Here is an 18,065-nt window from a genome sequence, read left to right as displayed (position 1 = left end):
TAAAATTTTTTTAAAGGCACTCAGGAACTGGATCCCTGCTCAGCCGTGCATCCTCCCCCCCTTGGTGAGATCATGTCACAAAGGGGAGGGAGCTTCTTGTGCAGGTGTGGGGGGGGGATGCATATGAAGTTAGGAGAGAATATATTCGTTTGATACTGTATTCTTCTTCCTTACTCATGGAAGCTGTTGATTACCTGGTTTCAGCTTTTTGATGAAGCAAGCCAGGATGCCCTTTGCACAGAATGGATTCTTCCTGGTATTTCCCCCCTTTATTTCCCTCTTAATAATAACAACACAAAACAGTCTTCCTAAAATATGAATAAAGTTTACTCACAGTTAGTTCACATTCAGGCTTGGGTTGCAGTTACAGGAAGTTACTTTGGTTGCGGGAAGGCGGCGGCTGCTCTGAGGGAAACGGCTTTTCCCGCCTTTTCCCAACTTCCCGCCTTTCGAAACCTGACCTTCCCCTCAGTTTTAGGGAATCAAGCCTCAATCAGTCAGAGGAATTGGCCACTCTCCAGGTGCCCGGCTTGGATTCCTTGTTGATCTCCCCCGTCAGCGACTCCCGGCAAGACAAGGCGAGATCCCGGCGATCCTCCTCAAGTGAGAAGAACACACCATTCCTCCCCCATCCCCAGGGAGGGGAGAGAGACAGACAGAAATGTATTTACATGCCTTTATTTCTGTCTTTCCAGCAGTACAGAGAAATCATGTCTGCACTCTCTTTACATCAACAGCAGAGAGAGAATAACTCCTCCCATGTACTTCCAGTACAGGGTCATGTGACACTCTGAGCTAACATCCGGTGCTCAGTGCACATAATAGACTGTTCCTTGTTCCCACGGTACAGTCCCATAACATCAACATCCTGTTTGGCTTTCCAGCCATCTGGAGAACTCAGCAGCATTGCTCCTTTTTCGTAACAACGGGAAGTTACTTTGGTTGCGGGAAGGCGGCGGCGGCTGCTCTGAGGGAAACGGCTTTTCCCGCCTTTTCCCAACTTCCCGCCTTTCGAAACCTGACCTTCCCCTCAGTTTTAGGCGCCAAGGAGGCCGATTCCTGGCAGACCAGGCGGCAGTTTCCCTGGGCTCCCTCGTTTATCGGGGGATTTCTTCTCATTCGCCCTGATTTCTCTTCACATCTCTCGCTTTCGAAGCTTCTCTCTGCTCCTTTAGAAAGGCCTGCCCCTCCCCCGTCCTTCCCCAAAGACGAAGCAGCGCCTGGATGCAAAGGAAGAGCAGAGCTGCAGACCTCCTGGAAACTCGCCCCCTCCCTGGCAGAGAGAAATGGGGGGCAGGACTCCTGACTTGGGGGTCTCCCCCCTGCATGCATGAGCTGAACAGCCCCCACCTCCCATGCATCCTTCCCTTGCAGCCCTGGGACCCCTTTCTGCCCAGTCCACACAGAGATGGAGCTACAGTGAGGGGGGAAAGTTCAGCTCGTTACATACAGTGAAGACACCAGGTAGCCTGACATCTGGCTGGTTGATAGGGGATCAAATACTTATTTCACTCATTATAATGCACATCAATCTCTGACTGTTGTCTCCTGGGTTTCAGGGGGTTTTCATGTTGTTATTCTGTCTCTCACAGCTACAATAAACCTACCATTACAATAAAGGTAAAGGGACCCCTGACTATTAGGTCCAGTTGTGGCCGACTCTGGGGTTGCGGCACTCATCTCGCGTACAGCTTCCGGGTCATGTGGCCAGCATGACTAATCCACTTCTGGCGAACCACAGCAGCGCACGGAAACGCTGTTTACCTTCCCGCCGGTGCGGTACCTATTTATCTACTTGCACTTTGACGTGCTTTCGAACTGCTAGGTGGGCAGGAGCAGGGACTGAGCAACAGGAACTCACCCCGTCGCGGGGATTCAAAACGCCAACCTTCTGATCGGCAAGTCCTAGGCTTTGTGGTTTAACCCACAGCACCACCCACGTCCCTACCATTACAATTATGGACTGGTAATTTCTTTGTGAGAGGGCAAACAGGCAAATTTAGTAGGAGATCAAATACTTTCCCCCTCACTGTAACTGCTCCGGCCCCTGGAGCGGCACACATGCTGTGCACCCAGAAGTGGGGCGTGCTGCCCACGGGGGCAGAGCAGCAAGCGTCCCAGGGGGGCGCCACCCACGGCAAGCATCCTAGGGGGGCAATATCACACACACCCTCGGGGAGGACCACACGCCCTGCACCCCCCTTCCTCTGCCAGTGAGTGCAACTCAGTGCACAAGAGAAGATTCACCAGGTCCCAAAGGCACCTCAGAGGCAGCACATGCAGAGAGAGAACAAAGCCACACACCCTTCCCTTGCTGGAAGGAACTAGGGATGGAGGGAGGGGATTTTGCTCTGGAGGACCATGCCCCCCACCCCTACTTCCTGCCCTCTCTAGAAATCCAGATCTTATAATACAAATAGAACAGAGGGAACATGTGTGGCCTCAGGGGTGAAATTTGCATTTTGTTACGATCTCAAAGAGAATTTTTATAAAATGGTGTATCGCTCAAATTTAACTCCTGGAAAACTTTTCAGAATGTATAAAGATGTTTCAAATGTTTGCTAGGAATGCCAAGAACACAAAGGGACATTTTTATCATGCTGGGTGGACATGTAAAAAGGCTAAAAAGTAGATTCAAATACATACATCGATACAGCAGGTTTTTAAAGTTAATATTCATCATCATCTTCATTTTTTATTTGTATGCCGCCTTTCCATAGTTAAAACAATGCTCAAGCTGGCTTAAAACATGACAAGATTTAGATAATTACCAACATAACAAAAGTCATAAACAATAAATAAAACACCTCAAAAAGTACACAACCAAACGGAAAACAATTTCCACATAAATGATAAAATCTAAAACTAAGAATACAGCATTAATATGAATCACAATTTAAATGACATAGATAAAAAATAAAAGCAATTTTTATATACAAACAACAACAAACAAACAAACAAAGTTCAGTTGAAGGCAGAACTCTTTCTGGACACACTATTACAAAAGGATTATGGAAGATTACTTCAGTAAATGATTACAGCAGCAAGACTGCTATCACGTTTAATTGGAGAAAGTGGTTTTCAAATCTGGAGAAGAGCAAAACTTCACAAGGTTAGAACCAACAACATGTGGGACACAAGACCTCATGTGAAACGAGTCGCAAGGCCTTGGCTGGAGACCCTGCCACCCAGAATGGTTTCAAAAGTACCTCATTTGTTGTGCTGGACTTAGTCTCTGTTATCACTGCGGAGGAAGCAGAACAGGGTCACCTGCTTGGGGAATACATGCGAGACACTGACAAAAATGTGCCCCTAGTCAAGATCTGGTGCTGGGTTGCTGAATGAGAAGAGCATTGTTCCAGTTGTTGCCCCTGTAAAAATCAAAGTCTCCCTTAAAATAATACACACCCATTACTATGTTTCTATTCACTGTAAATTGATTGGTGGGATGTGACACTGGCGCCTTTACTAGAGCTCTTTCCACATTCCATGCACTAATATAGCTTTGCCCTGCCGTGAGTTTTTTGATTGGGTGTGAGATTTTTCCTCTGACTTAAACTCTTTCCACGTTCTTGGCAATGAAATACTTTCTCCCCAAATTACCCACTGTGCTGTTGATGGAAGTATGGATCTTTATTAGTCTTCCCTATATTTTCAGCCCTGATATGCTTTCGCCCTGTATGGATTGTTTGATGGGGAGCTAGATTCCAGTTGAAGGTGAAGCTGTTTCCACATTTCTAGCATTAAAATGTTTCCTCCCCGTGTGAGTTCTTGCATGTAAATTGAGACTATCCTTCCGACTGAAGCTCTTTCCACATTCCAAGCACTGATAGGGTTTCTCCCCTTTATGAATTCTTTGATGCAAAGTGAGACCTGCCCTCCTTGTGAAGCTCTTTCCACATTCTTGGCATTGAAATGGTATCTCCCCACTGTGAATTATTTGATGGGAAGTGAGACCTTCTTTCCAACTGAAGCTTTTTCCACATTCCAGGCACTGATATGGTTTCTCCCCTGTATGAATTCTTTGATGGGAAGTGAGTTGGGTGCTCTGAATGAAGCTTTTCCCACATTCCGAGCACTGATAGGGTTTCTCCCCTGTATGAATCATCTGATGGGAAGTGAGATGGGAGCTCTGACTGAAGCTCTTTCCACATTCGGAGCACTGATAGGGTCTCTCCCCACTGTGAATTCTCTGATGTTGACGAAGGTTTGTGATTTTATTAAAACTCTTTGCACATTCCGAGCATTGATATGGTTTCTCCCCTGTATGAATTTTCTGATGGTAAGTGAGACTTCCCTTCTGGCTGAAACTCTGTCCACATTCCAAGCACTCATATGGCTTTTCTCCTGTATGAATTATTTGATGGTAAGTGAGCTTTGCCCCCTGACGGAAGCTCTTTCCACACTCTGAGCACTGATATGGTTTCTCCCCTGTATGAATCATTTGATGAGAAGTGAGATTGGCCCTATGACTGAAGCTCTTCCCACATTCCAAGCACTGATGTGGTTTCTCTCCTGTATGAATTTTTTGATGGGAAGTGAGACCGGCTCTCTGATTGAAGCTCTTTCCACATTCCAAACACTGGTAGGGTTTCTCCCCTGTATGAACTCTCTGATGGTAAGTGAGACTGACCTTATGACTGAAGCTCTTTCCGCATTCTTCACATTTAAATGGTTTATCTCCTGTATGAATTATTTGATGGGAAGTGAGATGGGAGTTCCGACGGAACCTCTTTCCACATTCCAAGCATTGAAATGTTTTTTGCCCTGTATGAATTCTTTGATGGAGCATAAGACCTGTCCTCTGCGTGAAGCTCTTTCCACACTCTGGGCATCGAAATGGTTTCTCTCCACTGTGAATTAGTTGATGTGAAGTGAGACTTACCTTCTGGCTGAAGCTCTGTCCACATTCCAAGCACTGATAGGGTTTCTCCCCCGTATGAATTCTCTGATGGGAAGTGAGAATTGTCCTCTGACTGAAGCTCTGTCCACATTCCAAGCACTGATACGGTTTCTCCCCCGTATGAATTCTCTGATGGGATGTGAGACTCCTCTTGAACTTGAAGCTCTTTCCACATTCAAAGCACTGATAAGGTTTCTCCTTTGTATGAATTTTTTGATGGGAATTGAGAGTTTCCTTCTGATGGAATTTCTTTCCGCATTCCAAGCACTGATAGGGTTTCTCCCCTGTATGAATTCTTCGATGGGAAGTGAGACTCTCCTTCCGACTAAAGTTCTTTCCACATTCCAAGCATTGATAGGGCTTCTCCCCTGTGTGAATTATTTGGTGGGCTGTGAGATGGGCCCTCTGACTGAAGCTCTTTCTGCATTCTAAACACTGATATGGTTTATCCCCTGTATGAATTATTTGGTGGACGGTGAAATGGGCCCTGTGACTGAAGCTCTTTCCACATTCCAAGCACTGATAGGGTTTCTCCCCTGTATGAATTCTTTGATGGGAAGTGAGATAGGTGCTTACAGTGAAACTCTTACCACATTCCAAGCACCGATAGGGTTTCTCCCCACTGTGAGTTCTTTGATGGGCCGTGAATTTTGTACTTTGACTGAAGCTCTTTCCACACTCTTGGCATTTAAATGGTTTCTCCCCACGATGAATACTTTGATGTCGATGAACATTTGTGCTTGTATTAAAGCTCTTTCCACATTCTAAGCACTTATAGGGTTTCTCTCCTGTATGAATTCTTTGATGGGAAGAGAGAGTGGCGGTGTGACTGAAACTCTTTCCACATTCCAGACATTGATACGGTTTCTTCCCTGTATGAATAATTTGATGGCCCATGAGATGGGCACTCCGACTGAAGCTCTTTCCACACTCTTGGCATTTAAATGGTTTCTCCCCAAGATGAATACTTTGATGTCGATGAAAATTTGTGCTCGTATTAAAGCTCTTTCCACATTCCAAGCACTGATATGGTTTCTCTCCTGTATGAATTCTTTGATGGGTCTTTAGGTTGGTCCTCTGACGGAAGCTCTTCCCACATTCCAAGCACTTATAGGGTTTCTCTCCTGTATGAATTCTTTGATGAGAAGTGAGAGTGGCACTGTGACTGAAGCTCTTCCCACATTCTGAGCACTGATAGCCTTTCTTCCCACTTTGAGTTCTTCGATGGGAACAGGAGCTCTGACTGGAGCTCTCTCCACACTCCCAATCTTGATATGGCTTCTCCACTGTGTGGATTCTGTTGTGGTCTCCATTCTTCATTTCCAATCCATCACCACCTACAATGATGAGAGAATCTAATTAGATCCTCAGGAAGAAACGGAGTCCCCAATTATTAAACAATGTTCTTCCTGTTTCACAAAAGTTCATTTTTGTTGTTTAGTCATTTAGTCGAATCGAAGCGTCAGACACTACTAAACTACTAAACAACAGCAACAATGAACTTTTGTGAAACAGGAAGAACGGAAGACGTGAGGTCTTTCTACAGAGGTCATGTCCTTTATTGAACAGCATTCTTGGACATACGTATTTTTCGCTCCTGACCATAAGACGCACCTAGTTTTTAGAGGAGGAATACAAGAAAAAAAATATTCTGAACGAAACAGTGGATGTATGATTTTTGTGGTTCGTGTTCTGGCCACAGACATGTGATTTGATGGTGAGTTTGGAGTAGCCCAATGCAAAAATCCTGAGAATCTATGTGGATCCATGCTTTGTAACCACGTTTTTGTGCCATTGCAGCCCCACGCAACAGTGGGTGCGTGATTCTTTTGGTGCAGGCTGTAGCCATGGAAATGCTATGTGATCTGATGGTGAATTTGGGATGACCCAATGCAAAAATCCTGAGGATCCATGGGCTATTACCTCCCCCCTCCCGGGCAGCCTTCTTTATTGCTAGCATCCCTTATCTTGCTCCTGATTGCTTGCCGATCAGCGGCTTTGTTTCAACACCCACTTCCCTCTTTCAAAAAAAAAAAAAAAAGCATGATCTGCTTTTCTCCCCTGGGCAATTCAGCTCCAGGGACCACGCATTCACTCCATAAGACGCACAGACATTTCCCCTTACTTTTTAGGAAGAAAAAAGTGTGTCTTATGGAGCGAAAAATACGGTATTTATGGAAACCAGAGGTTCAAAAAGTCTGGCTCTTTTCTAGGACGGATTTAGTTTGCTACAATCATGAAATCCACTCCAACTCTAACATCGGTCTTCTCTTTCAAAAATGGGCAGAAGCAAAAACAAAACCTCATAAGCTGACATAAGTTACCTCAACTTCCCTAATAACTCCACAGTCTGCATTTAAGTAGACCTGGTTGGTCCAGACCCCCTGGTCACTGTTTTAAAAGCCATAACTTCCTGGCCTCATAAAAACTGCGGCTGCGGCGGCTGCTCGGCAAGGACTGGGGAATTTTGGGGGGAAATTTGTTGGGAGTTTTTGCTGTTTTATTTTTATGTTTAAATTGTTCAGTTTCATAGTTTTACATGTGTTTTATTTATTTCAATGATTACTTTGATATATTTGTAATTTTGTAAACCTTTTCATATTGTAAGCCGCCTTGACCTTTGCTTTAACTGTGGAAACGCAGCATAGACATGGAATGATGATGATGATGATGATGATGATAACTGGAGGAAGAATATTAACAAACAGAGTAAATCCCTCCATTCAGGGTTCAAGGTGGGGATGTTAGAATCCCAGATGCCTGTCGAACTGCATCAAAATATTGGCAGTTCCTCACATAGAGCAATGCATGGAATTTCAAAACAGATCTTATGATCCAGCAGAAAGCCTTACGGAGAGAGTGCAGGATCCCACGATTCTCCTCCATGACGTCCTTATGCAGAGCTCTCTGGTCAGGATCCAGCAATGCCCATTCCTCGTCTGTGAAACGAACAGCGACATCTTCAAAGCTCACCGGACCCTAAAAGAATGAGGGACATGTTCTCCTCTTAGCCAACATAAAGATGATCTACTCCACATTGCTTTGTTGTGATCATGTTTGAATGGGATTGTTTTGTGCACATGTTAAACATAGATGCTTATTTTAACATCTCAGTGGAATTCTTTTATTGTGTATTTTAATGATGGGTATTCATCCTTGTGGGGTGACAGTACCCTTGGTGGGGGACACATCCTGCTCCTTCTGGGGTAGTTTGTCCACCTTTGATCCTCATCCTGCACTCTGCTCTCACCTGTGGCTCCTAGAAGCTGTCCGCATGCGACAGCGGCCACAATCTGGGAACGGCTTTGACTGGATGGCTAAACCAGGTGAGAAGAGTCAACCCTCAGTAAGTTAGTAATGTGTCTTGCATGTGAAGATAGACTTCAAGAGACTGAGCGGATGAGACCAAGAGTGGGTCCCAAAGTCAAGATGGTGGTCGCTGCATGTGTTTGTAGGAGGAAGAGAGGAGCAGATGGGGCGACATTTTTCCACCTTCACCACATTAAGCAGTTGGTCCCTTACCTTTCCCACCCCGACCTGGCCACAGTGATTCATGCGGCGGTCACCTCCAGGCTTGACTACTGTAATTCACTCTACACAGGGCTGCCCTTGAAACTGTCCCACAAACTCCAGCGGGTGCAGAATGCTGCAGCGAGGCTCCTCACGAAGTTCTTCCATGGGAGCATATTCACCCAGTGCTTTACCAGTTGCACTGGCTCCCGGTAGAGTATCGGGTCAGGTTTAAGGTGCTGGTCTTGACCTTTAAAGCCCTTTGTGGCTTAGGGCCCTCGTATTTACGGGACCGCCTCTCCTGGTCTGCCCTGCAGAGGACCTTAAGGTCCATGAATAATCACAGTTTAGAGTCCTGGGCCCTAAGGAAGTCAAATTATCCTTCACCAGGGCCACAGCCTCCTCAGTGATGGCTCCGACCTGGTGGAATGCTCTGTCCCAGGAGACCAGGGCCCTGCAGGATTTAACCTCCTTCCGCAGGGCCTGTAAGACAGAGCTATTCCGCCTGGCTTTCAATTTGAACTTAGCCTGATCTTTTATTCCCCTTCCATCCCTCCCCCTCCCCTTTTTATTAAGATTACCCACTCTGGGATCCCACAACTAATTCTCCCCAACTTGCTGGCCCAAATAGGACAAACACGCTTTTCCAAGAACACAAGAGACGACTCGACACATGGACATCACCAGATGGGCAGCATCGAAATCAGATTGCTTATATTCTCTGCAGCCAAAGATGGAGAAGCTCTATACAGTCAGCAAAAACAAGACCTGGAGCTGACTGTGGCTCAGATCATCAGCTTCTTATAGCAAAATTCAAGCTTAAACTGAAGAAAGTAGGAAAAACCACTGGGCCGGTAAGATACAATCTAAACCAAATCCCTTATGAATACACAGTGGAAGTGAGGAACAGGTTTAAGGATTTAGATTTGGTGGACAGAGTGCCTGAAGAACTATGGATGGAGGCTCGCAAAATTATACAGGAGGCAGCAACAAAAACCATCCCAATGAAAAGGAAATGCAAGAAAGCAAAGTGGCTGTCCAACGAGGCCTTACAAATAGCGGGGGAGAGAAGGCAAGCAAAATGCGAGGGAGATAGTGAAAGATACAGGAAACTGAATGCAGATTTCCTAAGAATAGCAAGGAGAGATAAGAAGGCCTTCTTAAACGAGCAATGCAAAGAAACAGAGGGAAACAACAGAATGGGAAGAATCAGAGATCTGTTCAAGAAAATAGGAGATATGAAAGGGACATTTCGTACAAAGATTACCGTAATAAAAGACAAAAGTGGAAAGGACCTAACAGAAGCAGAAGACATCAAGAAGACGTGGCAAGAATACACAAAGCAATTATACCAGAAAGAAATGGATGTCTCGTACACCCCAGGTAGTGTGGTTGCTGACCTTGAGCCAGACATCCTGGAGAGTGAAGTCAAATGGGCCTTAGAAAGCACTGCAAATAACAAGGCCAGTGGAAGTGATGATATTCCAGCTGAACTATTTAAAATTTTAAAAGATGATGCTGTTAAGGTGCTACACTCAATACGCCAGCAAGTTTGGAAAACTCAGTAGTGGCCAGAGGATTGGAGAAGATCAGTCTACATCCCAATCCCAAAGAAGGGCAGTGCCAGGACTTCCGGGTTGGCGCCATTGTTTAATGGCGGATTCCCTCCGAGCTCCGGAGGGAATCGGCTCCGTAGCGTCTGGGTCTGGCCGCTGCAGCGAAGCGGAGACCCTTAAAATCACAGGCGCGGATGCCTGTGAACACAGAGACTCGGCGGGCACCATTTGCGCCCCCCCAATCCGCGACGGAGCCTTTTTAAAGGCTTCGGAACGGAGGCAGGGTGGGGCGTGGTGCTGAGAGTACTCCCTCGCCTACGGAGTGAAGCCGCAAGCCATTGACAGAGAGCGCCAACTTCTTCCAAGACCGATTGGACTCTAAAATATAAACCCGTGAGTAATATGGAGATTGGAATCTTAAAAATTTTTAATTTTGGATTTGGAACGAGTGGGAAGGGGCTAAAAAGGAAGTCCACCCCCCCCTCTTTGTAAACAATTTAAAGCAAAGGACTGGGCAGCTAAGGTCGAGAGAATCTGTTTCTTGTTTCTTTTTAATGAAAGATCCTGACTTCACGGTTTTGACACTATAAGAAGATTTACTGGAGGATAAAAAGAATTTTGGGAGCTGAAATTTCACCCCCCCCCCCCGAGACCCGGGAACGTCCTATGAGAAAGCCTGTTGTATTGAGGATTTTGACAGCTGTCAAGTGAGCTGTCAGCTGGAAAAAGAGAACATTGTTTCTGCTGTTTTTGCTGGTTTATTTGGTACATCTTGTTGAAAATAAGGAGGGCTGATACAAAATAACTGGACTTTTGGTTTTGAGCCGAAAGGAACATTAAGGAACTAAAATCCCCCTAGAGGGGTAATAGGGACACTACACCACAAAAATGGCTGGAGTATGTAAAATCCAAGCAGAATTGGACAGAGCACTCGTTCTCTTGGGAAACTTGCAAGATGAATACAATGCTTTGTCTACAGAGGTATCATTACTACACTGGACAGTAAACAACAGTTTTGAGCCTGATAAGGACTTGAAACAGGAAGCCTACTCAACTGAACAAATAAATGAAACTGAAAGCGTAGATATGATGGAGCAATATGTTGTTTTTGAAGAAAATGAAGGAGGAGCAGGAGATTTGCAGGAGTCAAAGGAGAGTTACAATATGAGGCCTGACATGATGATAAAAAAGGACAATAAAAATTGGATGTGGAAAGCCTGGTCTGAATGGGACTTTGGAAAATGGAGAGATCCCCTTTGGAGGAGATCTGAAGACCTGAGGATTACAAATTTGTTGAAGGTGAAAGCTGGAGCTTTGGGGACATATGGATCTGAAAGAAATTTGAAACAAGAGTTGGAGTACCCCATAGGCTTTGTTTTTAAGTATGGAGGACTGGCTGGAAGCAACATGGAGTCTGTTGGGCCGGAGCCCCTCCGAGACTTGGGGCTTAACATCAAGGACTATCAAAGAGACCGGCAGAAAGGAACTGAGAGAGATATAAGGGCCTCGGACGTGAGATCTCCAGGCTAAATAAATAACATAAAGACTGATGGATATTGGTTGGGGACTGGAACCGGGAGAAGGGTAGGTGGAGGTGGGGAATCCAAAGGGTACATAAGGATAATTTGCTTTTTATATTTTGTTAGTGGTAAGGAAATTGGGTAAATCGTGGAAGGGAAATTTTGGTCGACTTTAGGAAATAGGCTTAAGAATAATTAATGAGGTATAAGTATTGATGTGTGATTTTAATAAGGTAAAATTGGTTTTTTCTTTTTAAATTAATTGAAAATAAGGCTGTTAGAAATAAATTGAGGAAATGGAAAAAAGAAGTAAAGTAAAACAATAGTATGTTAGAACAAATGTTTAAGTTAAGGTAAAGAAATAAGTTAAGGACTTGCTGAACTGACAATTTAAATTGGAATACAAGAAGGGGAGGTGTGAGGAGGTCTGAGAAATAAGGTTAAGAATAATAAGTATCAGAAACTTTATGTGGTTTTTTTTTTTCTTTGTTTAGTTTTGATGTATTTTTGTGTGTTTTTTTTCTGTTTTGTTTTGTGTATTTCTTGTTTTTGTTTGTTGTGTGTTTCTTGAAAATGCCAATAAATATTTAATAATAAAAAAAAGAAGGGCAGTGCCAAAGAATGCTCCAACTACCGCACAATTGCACTCATTTCACACGCAAGCAAGGTTATGTTTAAAATTCTACAAGGCAGGCTTAAGCAGTATGTGGACCGAGAACTCCCAGAAGTGCAAGCTGGATTTCAAAGGGGTAGAGGAACCAGAGACCAAATTGCAAACATGCGCTGGATTATGGAGAAAGCTAGAGAGTTCCAGAAAGACATCTACTTCTGCTTCATTGACTATGCAAAAGCCTTTGACTGTGTCAACCACAGCAAACTATGGCAAGTTCTTAAAGAAATGGGAATGCCTGATCACCTCATGTGTCTCCTGAGAAATCTCTATGTGGGACGAGAAGCTATAGTTAGAACTGGATATGGAACAACTGATTGGTTCAAAATTGGGAAAGGAGTACGGCAAGGCTGTATATTGTCTCCCTGGTTATTTAACTTATATGCAGAATTCATCATGCGAAAGGCTGGGCTGGATGAATCCCAAGCTGGAATTAAGATTGCTGGAAGAAATATCAACAACCTCAGATATGCAGATGACACAACCTTGATGGCAGAAAGTGAGGAGGAATTAAATAACCTTTAAATGAGGGTGAAAGAGGAGAGCGCAAAATATGGTCTGAAGCTCAACATCAAAAAAACGAAGATCATGGCCACTGGTCCCATCACCTCCTGGCAAATAGAAGGAGAAGAAATGGAGGCAGTGAGAGATTTTACTTTCTTGGGCTCCATGATCACTGCAAATGGTGACAGCAGTCACGAAATTAAAAGACGCCTGCTTCTTGGAAGAGAGGCGATGGCAAACCTCGACACCATCTTAAAAAGCAGAGACATCACCTTGCCAACAAAGGTCCGTATAGTTCAAGCTATGGGTTTCCCAGTAGTGATGTATGGAAGTGAGAGCTGGACCATCAAGAAGGCTGATCGCTGAAGAATTGATGCTTTTGAATTCTGGTGCTGGAGGAGACTCTTGAGATAGAAATGTCAAATGGACTGTGTCTGCATGGACTGCAAGAAGATCAAACGTACGCATTCTTAAGGAGATCAGCCCTGGGTGCTCACTGGAAGGACAGATCCTGAAGCTGAGGCTCCAATACTTTGGCCACCTCATGAGAAGAGAAGACTCCCTGGAAAAGACCCTGATGTTGGGAAAGATGGAGGGCACAAGGAGAAGGGGATGACAGAGGACGAGATGGTTGGACAGTGTTCTCAAAGCTACCAGCATGAGTTTGACCAAACTGCGGGAGGCAGTGGAAGACAGGAGTGCCTGGCGTTCTCTGGTCCATGGGATCACGAAGAGTCGGACACGACTAAACGACTAAACAACAACAACACCTGACTGCCCCACCCCTGGGCCTCTTTCCCCACATGTCTCCTTCCCCCCTACCTGATCTGGTTCCACAGCCGCTGCTTCCCCTTCGCCACCATGAAAAGACGGAGGAGGAGGTCTTGCTGCCATTGTTCTCTCACCTGCGAGAGACAAAGTTAACTGGGAAACCCAGAGTGTATTGTTCTCTCTGAGGTTCAGCTGTGCATCTCGAACTACAGACGAGCCTCAGAAAAAAGTCTCACCTGCTAAGAGCATTTTGACATTTCTATCCATTTCATATTTTATTTGTGTTAAAACTCTGTCCCCGCTCCTCTGTCCCTCCAAAACATGAACCCCCCCCACAAATTATTAGTTTCAAAATCCACTAAATATGACAGAGTAAAAACTCCTTCCTCCTTACCCATTGGCCTCTCTCCAGTGCCCAATGGAGTCCTTTCTGCTGCAGAGGAATCGGGACCCATTTCTGCTAACAGATCCTTTCCCTGAAAGAACAACACAGATTCAGAAGAGGCAAAAACTTTAGGATGCTTTCCATTAGTAGGGCATTTTGGAATACTCTCCCTCTTGTTTGGAGCCCCTTGGGAGTATCCAGAGGAAAGTCTCTCTCACCTGCTGCTCTGCCTGCTGTCTCTCTTCTGCCTGACTCAGGAGGAAACCTTCGGCCAGGGCCAATGCCTGGGAACTGGTCTCTGCTCCACAGTCCCTCACCCAGCTCTCCATGTCCGGTGGAAGGACTGCCAGGAACTGCTCCAAGATCACCAGGTCCAGCATCTCAGCTTTCGTGTGCCTTTCTGGCTTCAGCCACTGATGGTCTAGTTGGCAGAACCGGCTGCAAACCTCTCGGGGTCCTTCGGACTCCTGGTTGCATAACTGCCTGAACGGCTGGCTCCGTACATCAGAGCGGGGAATGTCCTCCTCACCCAGGAACCTTTGCATGGAGTTTTCCCATAATCCCCCGCTGCTCCCAGTTTGCATATCATGGTCTCTTCCCGCTTCAGCACCAGCTGAGTCTTGCTCATCCATCTCTGCTCTCAGGAAGTCTCCAAGAGATGAGAAGGAATCAGAAGGAATCTTCTGCCACGTTCTGTCTGTGCGAATCAGAGGTGCCAACAAATCCTACAACAGAAATGTGTTGCTCTGTTGTAAAATTATAAACCATCAGGAGAAGTAAAACCTTCCTTGGAAAAGCCTGCATGCTCAAAAAAACTGGCCAGTTTTCAAGATCCATTTCAGTTGTGCTTTAGGCCTGGTTTTGACACAGAAATCGCTTTGGTCACCCTGTTGACCTCTGTCAAGAGAGAGACAGGGGAAACATGTCGCTGTTAATTCTCCTCAACCTCTCAGCGGCTTTTGATACCATCGACCGTGGCATCTTCCTGGAGCGCCTGTCCCAGTTAGGGGTGGGTGTCCCCCCTTTGCAGTGGTTCTGGTTCTACTGGGATGAACGTTCCCAGAGGGAATTACTTGGGAAGCCCCATGGAGCCTTCAATGTGGGGTTCCTCAGGGCTCAATCCTATCCCCTATGCTGTTCAACATCTACATGAAACCTCTGGGTGGGGTTATCCGGAGATCTGATGACACCCAGGTCAAACTGAAACTCAATCCAGACAAGACCGAGGCAATGTTAGTGAGTGGTTCCCTAGACCAGATGGCTGGGAGGTCGCCTGCTCTTGCTGGGGTTACCCTTCATCTGAAGGAGCAGGTTCATAGCTTGGGGGTCCTCCTGGATCCTTTGCCATCCCTTGAGGCTCAGCTGGCCTCAGTGGCCTGGTGTGTCTTCCATCAGCTTCAGCTGGTGGCCCAGCTGTGCCCCTATCCGGACATCCTGACTACTGTTGTCTATGCTCTGGTAACCTCAAGGTTAGATTGCTGCAATGCATTGTACATCGGGCTGCCTCTGGGGAAGGTTTGGAAACTTCTGCCAGTGCAGAATTCAGCAGCCAGTTTGCTCAAAGTGCTGGTTTTGACGGCTCAGGGCCACAGTGCCTCAAGGACCCCCTCTTTCCATATGAACGTACCTGGACCCTGAGATCACCTTGTGGTGCCTGGAGGGCCTTCTCTGCAGTGGCTCCCCATCATTGAATGCTCTCCCCAGGGAGGCTCGCCTGGCAGAGGAATTGGCTGCTATGCCCATACAGTCATACCTTGGGTTACAGATGCTTCAGGTTGTACGTTTTCGGGTTGCGCACCGCGCCGAACCCGGAAGTACCGGAACGGGTTACTTCCGGGTTTCGGTGCTCACGCATGTGCAGAAGCACTAAATTGCGCTTTGTGCATGCGCAGAAGAGCTGAATTGCGACCTGTGTGTGTGCAGACGTGGCACTTCAGGTTGCGAACGTGCCTCCCAGACGGATCACGTTCACAACCCGAGCATCCACTGTATTTATTTACCTGTCTTATAGCTGCCCCAAAGCAGAAGTACTCCAGGTGTAGTGGTAATAATAATAATAACAACAATAATAATAACAATAATAATAAATTTTATTTATATCCCGCCCTCCCCAGCCAAGACCGGCCTCAGGATGGCTAACAACCGATATAAAAACGAATTGATTGAAATACAAATTTAAAACAAGATTAAAATACAATATTAAAACATTAAAATGCAGCCTCATTTCAATGGAAACTCAAATCAAAAACTGTAGAGTGTCATACAAGGACCAGGGAGATCAAGGTTCAAATCCCCACTCGGTCCTCACGCTCTCTGGGTGACCCTGGAGTGTGTCCCCCTGGGAGACCCCCTGCGGATGGTGCAGAAGATGCTCAAACCCTGGGCTAGGAGCCCCTTCCAAAGACTGGGCGCCGGGTGGCCTGAAGGCTCCGCTTGCCAGCACAGGACCCCCCCCTCATCCCACTCCGTCACCTGGCCTTCGCCAGAGCGGCTGATTTGGGGGACCCTTTGGGGTCTCGGCTGAAGGCAAATTCACTCTGGCGGGAGGGGAGCCCTGGGAGCTGGACGTGCCTCGCAGGGATGTTGTGGGTTTTTTAAAAAGAGAGATAGGTAGATACCTTATTTACACGAGCCACTAGCAATAGCAGTAAGATAACACATTTGGGGGATAGAGTACACAAGTTTGTTATACAAAATACGTCCCGGAGGTTGACATCGATACAAATGACCAAGCTGATACCTGGCGATTTAGGCGCAGAGAAAACATGTGAGCCAATAGGCTTCCCTGAGCAATGTTAGAAAGTTAATCCAATAAGAATACTCGATCTTACTCTATTTGCCCTGCCAGCAATGTTGCCGTTTCTGCTGTCTCCTGGTCTCCTGGATCTGCCAGAAGAAAAGTCACAGTAGCAAGGCTGGAGGGACCTGGGAAAGAGGAGGAATACGGCCCCCCCCAACTCTTTATTGAGAGTCCAGGGCTTGATCCGCAGCTCCCCCCCCCCGACCCCTCCCTCCCCCCCGATTTGGGGGCCTCCGCAGGATCTGACCTGCCCCCCCCCGCCCCCCCTTCTCCCCACGGCGAGACTCACCCCGAGAGAGGGAGACCAAGCAGCCCCTCGGCTGGCAGAAGGGGGGCTGGCGGGGGAGGGGCCTGGGCCAGGGAGGACCTCGCCCCCCCACGACGCCACTTCCGGTCCTCTCTAGGAATCCGGCTCTGTTGCTTTTAACCCTTGGCAAGCCGAGCGGAACCTCCAAGGCAGGAGCCCGGGAGAACCCCCCCCCCCGCGAGATGCTTCATTTGGGAGACCCCCCCCCCAAGAAGCAGGGGACCCCTCCCATAGGAGAGGCTGGAAGGGAGCCCGAGGGTCATCCAGTCCACCCCCCTGCCAGGCAGGAATCTCAGCTCCAGCATCCCTGGCCGAGGGACCCCCCCCTCTGCAGAAACCTCCCTCCTCCCCCCTCTGCCTGCCACTTTCTCCCCCCCCCCCATGGCAGCTAGACGACTCCCCAAAAATCCCGAGCCCCCCCGCCAGCCTCGAACAAGGAGCCGGACCGCTCTGCTTCACCTTTTACACAAGCACCACACCTGCAGAGAGGCTCAGAAAAGCAGCCTGTAAACCTGTGGCAATAAGGAGATCCCGTGCATTGTACTGTTTCCACTGATGGGGAGATGCTTCATTTGGAAGACCCCCCCCCAGCTGCGCCCTCCCCAGGCCAGAAGCAGGAGGAGGAACAGCCAGGAGGGGAGAGGAAGCCTCCCCACCCCCATAGCTGTCAACTTTTCCCTTTTCTTGCGAGGAATCCTATTCGGAATAAGGGAATTTCCCTTGAAGAAAGGGAAACGTTGACAGCTATGCTCCCCCCACCCCCGCAAGGAAGGAGCTGGGGCTGTTTAGCCTGGAGAAGAGGAGACTGAGAGGCGATCCAATAGTAACTGTTACAGGAATTTTAAGGTCATGAGATGGGGACGACAGAGGACGAGATGGTTGGAGAGTGTTCTCGAAGCTACCAGCATGAGTTTGACCAAACTGCGGGAGGCAGTGGAAGACAGGAGTGCCTGGCCTGCTCTGGTCCAGGGGGTCACGAAGAGGCGGACACGACTAAACGACTAAACAACAACATGTATCTTTCTGTTTCCTCTGTATATCCAATACAGTATAGAAAAGGTAGAATATTCACAAATAATCACCAAATTTAAGCGGTTTCACCGATTTCCTTGGTTCCAATAGTTAATAACTCCTCTGGA

General features: G+C 46.9%; 2 protein-coding genes across 2 annotated transcripts in view; both read right to left on the bottom strand.

Annotated features, from left to right (window-relative positions):
• The window catches only part of LOC310757253 (uncharacterized protein), a 46,448-nt gene that overhangs the window by 1,481 nt on the left and 26,902 nt on the right, over window positions 1-18,065 (bottom strand). The window lies entirely within an intron of this gene.
• On the bottom strand, window positions 2,590-17,007 carry LOC310756446 (uncharacterized protein). The gene is made up of 7 exons (XM_083600544.1): window positions 16,909-17,007; window positions 16,651-16,705; window positions 14,038-14,544; window positions 13,829-13,910; window positions 13,486-13,568; window positions 7,756-7,882; window positions 2,590-6,240 (listed from the first exon to the last, which is right to left on the bottom strand). The coding sequence occupies exons 3-7, from the start codon at window positions 14,449-14,451 to the stop codon at window positions 3,701-3,703; spliced, it is 3,246 nt and encodes a 1,081-aa protein (XP_083456670.1). The 5' UTR covers window positions 14,452-14,544; window positions 16,651-16,705; window positions 16,909-17,007; the 3' UTR covers window positions 2,590-3,700.

Source organism: Podarcis filfolensis (genome assembly GCF_964270895.1).
Source record: "Podarcis filfolensis genome assembly, chromosome: 2".
Classification (NCBI taxonomy): Eukaryota; Metazoa; Chordata; class Lepidosauria; order Squamata; family Lacertidae; genus Podarcis; species Podarcis filfolensis.
Note: the sequence above shows the minus strand (reverse complement) of the source record. Positions and strands in the feature narration are given on the sequence as shown.